At 39.7% G+C, this 6984-nt stretch overlaps 1 protein-coding gene across 1 annotated transcript; it reads right to left on the bottom strand.

Annotated features, from left to right (window-relative positions):
- Nucleotides 1-1595: 1595 nt before the first annotated feature.
- On the bottom strand, nt 1596-3723 carry LOC103127915 (cyclin-dependent kinase 2). The gene is given in 2 exon segments (XM_060194435.1): nt 1596-3354; nt 3357-3723. Coding segments are annotated over 2 exon segments (897 nt in total). The 5' UTR covers nt 3528-3723; the 3' UTR covers nt 1596-2628.
- Between the last annotated feature and the right edge of the window lie 3261 nt (nt 3724-6984).

Genomic DNA, 6984 nt, shown 5'->3' with positions numbered 1-6984 from the left:
ATTCCTTTCCATTCTATATGTTATGTGTCTTGATGTCTTTATGTCTGGGTTAATTTTGTTTGGGACCCTCTGGGATTCTTGAATGTTTATGTCTTTTATGCTGTCTAAACTAGAGAAGTTCTCAGCTATTATGTCCTGAAGAATGCTTTCTTCCCCTCCCTCTCTTTCTTCCTCTGGTAAGCCAGTAGCACGTATATTATTTCTTTTGAAGTCATCCCATAAATCTCTGTTTTTGTTTTCAGAATCTCTTAATTTCTTTTTGAGATCTCTTCCTTCTTTTTTAGTTGTGGTCTTTTGAAGTCATCCCATAAGTCTCTGTTTTTGTTTTCAGAATCTCTTAATTTCTTTTTGAGATCTCTTCCTTCTTTTTTAGTTGTCTCTAATTCATGCTTGACCATGCTAATTCTGTCTTCAGCCTCATTTATTCTTCTCTCTCTCCCCTCTACTGTTTTCTGGAGTTCATTTAATTTGTTACCTTGTTCTGATACTGTTTTATCTTGTTCAGCTAGCTGTGTTCTTAGCTTAGCTATTTCAGCTTTCAGCTCTCTAATGACCTTGAGATAATTAGTGTTTTATTCCAGAGTCTCACTTGTGGTTCTTGCATTTCTGATGACAATTCTTTCAAACTCTTTACTCACTCCTGTGATTATTTTCTTAACTAATGTTTGGATGTTGACCTCATTATTTTATTCTTCAACCTTTGGGGGGCTTTTAGCTGGACTCTTGCACTGGTTCATTTCTCCAATAGTTCTTCTTGTTGGTTTAACCATTCTATATAATATGTTATGAGATCCCTCTCTCAGTACGTTTCAAATTACTGATCACTATTGCCTGGATTGACTTGTGTCTTAGTAAGGTACTTAAAGAGTTCACAGTTGTGGAAATTGACAGTTGTTTCAATAGTATTGTAACCTCTGAGTTGGAGCACAGTTGTTTAAAAGTCTCTTTTGTTCTTTTTCTTCCCTGTGGACTATGGGAGCCTGAGGGCTTTTAAACTATAAGTAGGCTTCTTAACTTAATCACTGACTCCCGACCAAGAGATAAAGCAGTGTGGGGGAGAGATAATTCAATGGTTATGCAAAGAGACTCTCACAGCCCCACTGCTCGGCCACTGTGGTATATAGATCTTCTCCTGTGTTTCCTGGTTAGTTTTCTGTCCCCTGGTGTCAGCACAGGGCCTCCCCTCTGCCTCTGCAGATTCTGAGGGCTGTAGCAATGGAGACTCCCAGTTGCATTTGGTGAATCTTAGGGTAGTCCTCTCCTCCCTTCAGCCATCTTTTTGTTGGTGTAACAGATTGGAGGTGGTGTCTCAACTGGTAAACTGCCGGACTGTTACCAGCTATTTAATCTCTCCCTAGGCTCCTCTCTGTCCTTGAGCTACACATATTTGCACTCACCAGTGATTTGATAAGTTCCTGAAGTCATTCTAGTCCTGTCTTGTTGTGGTCACAGATGATGTCCTTTGGTATTACTAGTTGACCTGGGACAGGACAGAGAAACACAACTGCTTCTGCTCCGTAGCCCTGCCTCCAAGTCTATTTTTTTAAATTTTAAAATAGGAACATTTTTTAATGAATTGCAAACTAAATTACACATAACATTAAGAGCAAGAACACTCAAGGACACAGGGTGGGATAGACAAAAATCATAAGAAAAAATACTCTGTTTTTTAACATTTGCATTACAAAAGCCCAAGGTGCACATAGCAACAAATACACTGACTCCCACTTAAAAAAACAAAAACCTATAACCTGAAATATAAATATAATTGTTCATCCTTTTAAAGAAATATTTTTCTCCAATGCCCCTCACTCCCAGGACTAAATGTGTCCACATCCTCAAAATAATGTCTAACCTCTAATTTCCACTCCTATGGTTGGCATTCAGAGGAAGATAGGGGCAGATATTCCTGGTGTCTGAAGAATTAAAGATCTTTAAAAAAAGTAAGAAAATTTCAGTCTTTCATTTTCTTCATAAAACCTCAAATGACATATAATCCCTGTCCCAGATTCCCATAGGAGGGGACAGACAGGGGACCAAGAGCAGTTGTTTCTACTGCAGTCCCACCAGAATTGAGTCTTGTGTTTCCCGAACAGGTGAGATGAATCACTAAAGCTAAGGTATAAACTGATTAGATTTTTTTTTCAACCCAATTCCTTAAAGCAAAAGCCCTTTTTTACATCTCTTGTTTTGTCAATGTTCAAAAGTTCCAATTTAGCTCTCTTGCTGTCAGCTGACCTTACACATATAGAGACTGTGAGAGACTTAGGGTCTTTTTCATCCCAAATGCAGGAAGTAATAATTGTGAGGCAATTGGGATGGCAAATTCTAAATGAGGGGAGGGAAAAGCTTCTTTCTTTTTTAAATATTAGCCCTTCTCAGCAGATTAAAAAGAGGTAGAGAGGGTGGTGGAGGCTGATTTAAGTGCATCTAATACTGAAGTTCCCTTTCATTTTCATCTACTTCTTCCCTCCACCCCCTGGACCCCCAGATTCATCTGCGTTGAAGGGAAGATAAATGGCTAAGGCAGACAGGCAAGATCAGAGGGCAAATAGCCCAGGTCTAAGCCAGATCAGACCCCTGCTGGAAGAGAGGGTGAGAGCTGGAGTAGGGGTGTGGGGGAGGCCATCAGAGTCGAAGGTGTGGTACTGGCTTGGTAACATCCTGGAAGAAAGGGTGAGCCAGAGCTGCCTTTGCTGAAATCCGCTTGTTAGGGTCGTAGTGCAGCATTTGCGACAGCAGACTCCGTCCATCTTCATCCAGGGGAGGCACAACTTTGCTAAATTCTTGCCGGGCCCACTTGGGGAAACTTGGCTTATAGTCAGGCATAGAAGTAACTCCTGGCCAAACCACTTCATCTGGTGTCCCCATAGTCCGAAAGATCCAGAAGAGTTGGTCAATTTCAGAATCTCCAGAGAATAGGGCCCTACGAGTCACCATCTCAGCAAAGATGCAGCCCAGGCTCCAGATGTCCACAGTTATGTAGTAGTATTTGCAGCCCAGAAGGATTTCAGGTGCTTGGTACCACAAGGTCACCACCTCATGGGCATAAGTACGAACAGGGACTCCAAAGGCTCTGGCTAGTCCGAAGTCTGCTAGCTTGATAGATCCCTCTGCGTTGATAAGCAGATTTTGAGGCTTGAGGTCTCTGTGTAGGACTCGATGAGAATGACAGAAAGCTAGGCCCCGGAGCAGCTGGAACAGATAACTCTTGATGAGTGGAAGAGGAATGCCAGTGATAGCAGAGGCATCCATGAATTTCTTGAGATTCTGGTGTAGAAATTCAAAAACCAGGTAAAGTTTGTTTTCTGTGTGGATGACATCTAGCAGCTTGACAATATTCGGATGGTTGAGCGCTCCTTAAGCAGAGATATTTCTCAGATAGCAGTACTGGGTACACCCTCCGTCTCAGTGTCCAGGCGGATTTTTTTAAGCGCCACCACTTCTCCCGTCAACTTGTTTTTGGCTTTGTACACAACTCCGTATGTGCCCTCTCTGATCTTTTCCACTTTTTGGAAGTTCTCCATGAAGCGCTAGCGCGTCGGGTCAGCCCGGCCCTGGAGCGGGAGCCCGGGAACCCTGCAGAAAGCAGGCCCCCGGCTCTTGGGGGCCGAGGAAGGGGGGAAATAGGCCCAGTACTGCGCCCCCAGGTGACGATAGAATGCCGTGTATCTCTCGCTCTTGTCAATTTGTCCAATTTAAAACAATGTTGCCGTCAGCCCCCCCCACCAGTTCCCGACCTTGTTTTTTTTTTTTTTTAATTGAGAGAGAAACCCAAGTACTTCTCTATCTTCTGTAATGTTATATTTATTGTTTTGGTTTATGCATGCAAGTTCTCCTGAGCCAACTTCCTGACCCTGAAGTTTTTATTTCTCTTTGCCATTCTGTCATGTTTCCAGAAGAGAGAAACTTATTTTATGTCTAGTTAGTTTCTGGCATGAATCATTCCTTTCTTTTTAATGTATTTTGAGATCAGTTTTTTTAAATTTCCATTTACATTGTCATAATATTTGATTTGAGCCTTTTTATGATCTTCAAAGACTAATGTAAAAGCATTTTTAAAGTTAATGCTTATCCAAGTATAATTTATACACACGGTAATAAAATTTAGTCTTTCAAAGTGTATTATTTTTAACAACTATATATGTGTTTGTATAATCCTCACTATGATCAAGACATAGAACATTTGCACCACCCCCAAAAATATGTTCACTTCTGACATTTTGCAGTCAGTTACCTCTCTTTACCCTTGGCCTTTAGCAATGCAACTAACTGCCTGTCTGCTTCATCATCTTGTCTTTTCTATAATGTTGCAGACATGGAATCAGTTCAGTGTAATTTTGTGTGTGTATGTATGTGTGTGAATGTATTTGTACTTAGGGGAATACTTTTTGAGACTAATTCATAGTAGATAAGCTAGTATAGCTCATGCCTTCATAATGATAAATGCATACATCAATGAATTGCAAATTGTTTACCACAGGGTTGTATTATAATTGTTTAGCCATTTATCTCTTGATAACTTTATGGGAGCTCTCATTTATATCTATGATGAAAAATTGCACTGAAATCATTCACATAAAAATACTTGCATGTGTGTATGTTGTCTTTCAAATATCACTTTAGTCATCTCCCTACACATGGTTTCCCACGCTCATAGTACCAGTTTTTCATTCACACTACAACTAATAGTAGTCATCTCCTATATTAGATTAATTCAAAAACATTATGCATCCATCAAGTTGTTTACTAAATAATACTGTTAGAAAAAATGTCACTAATTATCTTTACATCAAAGACTGCCTAGATTTTTCTCAACGCATACTTTTTTATGTTTAAACCATGTTCCTGCATCCTTACCATGATTTCTACTATTGATTTTTTTCAAATTATATCATTAATTTATATGAAATCTTGTTAAGTAAACATTACTATTATGTATAAGTTACAATGCTTTGTGTCCTTGCTGATCAGGTCCTATTGGTTCCTGTGTTTAGGAGAGCAAACAGAGTTCAGTTAGTGAAAGCTATCATCAAAGCTTATTTGAGTCCCATTGAGTTCAGATAGTAACAGGAATGTCTAGCCCTAAAAATGTCCCTTGTATATAATGTGTACTTAGCAAATTCTTGCATAAATACATTGAATTACTATCAATAATGTGAGCATTAGAGTGAACTTCAGGTGAATATGATGAGCTTATTTTTAGACACACTGAGATGGAGTCTTCATGAAAATGTGAGATGGGAACCCAAGACAGACTGCATTTAGAAAACATAGCTGAAAGCCATAATTTCATAGCCATGGTAGTTGATACCAAGGGAGTATATAAGGTCCATTAGGGAGAAAGAATAAAGAATGAGGAAAGACAGAGTTTGAAAGTTTTTGGGAATGCAGTCACTTCATACCTGCTTGCTTGAGTAGAAGTGAGATAACTAAAGAAAGAGTGGGTCAAAACTATAGAATATATGCAAATACACAGGGAATGACTAAGGTGGTAGAGATGGAGGGAACGGTAAAGTCCTGAACAGTTTTAAATGACTATTGCATGTCTGATAGAGATTGAGTGGGAGTTTACATAATCTGCCTCATTTAACCCTCATAACATTTCCCATGAAACAAGAACTATTATTCTGTTTTTCCAGGTGAGCAAGCTTATTATCAGACAGTGTAATAAATTTTCTCCAAGTAATATGGCTGATATAGTTAAATGTTAAGCATAGTGGAAACATGTTGCTGCATGTCTGCCTTGCTAACCTGCAGTCCCAGTTATTAGTTTAGTCCCATGTGCTGTGCATTCTGTAATTCACTGATCATATTTAGATCCATGTGACTTCAGAGCTCATGATCTTTGCACAATATCTCACTGAATAATCCCAGAGGCCAAGCAGGATGGAAATCTTATATGAAAGCCTACACTAAACCATTTAGATGTGTTGAGCCACTACTAGAATTTAGAAACGTGTATTGAATTTCTCACGATGCAAGACAACTTTCAAAAAGCATATTCTGTAGGATAGACTTTGAATTCAGAAAGTGATATGTTGGGGGGCCAGGCAGTGGCATGGCCAATAGAGCACATGCTACAGTGACCAAAGACACAGGTTCCAGCCCCCAGGTCCTACATGCAAGGGGAAAATTTCATGAATCATCAAGCAGTGTTACAGGTGCTTCTCTTTCTGTTTCCCTCTTCCCTCTCAAATTTTCTCTGCCTTTCAGAAACAAAAAGAAAGGAAAAAAATGGCTGCCAGGTGGATTCATTGTACAGGTACTGAGCCCCGGTGATATACACTGAAGATGTCTTGCTTCAGCAAACTCTTGAGATTTGAAACTGCTCCATACCTTTAAAGCATAATACTCCAGCACTATGAGATCATTTCAGTGCCTTAAATCATTTTTATTACCTGCACATTTTGGATGGAAGTCAGATATCAGCCTACTGTGCTTGCCCCAACCTCAACATTCACAGCTTAGATGTCAAGAGGAACCTCACTGGTACTCCTATATAGGGCTTGTGAGTCTCTTTGCCATCCCAGGGATGTTACTCCAAGCACCACTAGAAAGAAAGAAATCCACTTAGTATATTCTTCCCTTGTTCCAATTTCAGTTTGAAAATTTCTTTTCTTTCTTCCCTTCATTTCTCTCTCTCTCTTTCTCTTTTTTTTGTGGGGAGGGGGAAGGTGATGGAGAATGAGGAATTTTGGATTTGTTCCTAATGCACTACTTTTCCTAATTCTATAAATGGTCTGGGGGGTATAATATCCATTATGTTGGTGTCTCTAGTGAAACTTTTGATTTCACACCTTGTTACACCTGCATATGTTTGCAATGCAATGCAGTGTGTATTATGTAAGAGGCATAAAACGGCATGGCACTAACTGATCAAATCTCACCTGGAGTGTGGATATGTTCAAGCCAGACTTTACAGAAAATGTGTGATTTGATTTGGGTTTTGAAGGATGATAGCATGTGGGTGGCCATGGGCTT

This window comes from Erinaceus europaeus, chromosome 7, assembly GCF_950295315.1.
Source record: "Erinaceus europaeus chromosome 7, mEriEur2.1, whole genome shotgun sequence".
Taxonomy (NCBI): Eukaryota; Metazoa; Chordata; class Mammalia; order Eulipotyphla; family Erinaceidae; genus Erinaceus; species Erinaceus europaeus.
This window is presented reverse-complemented; position numbering and strand designations above follow the sequence as displayed.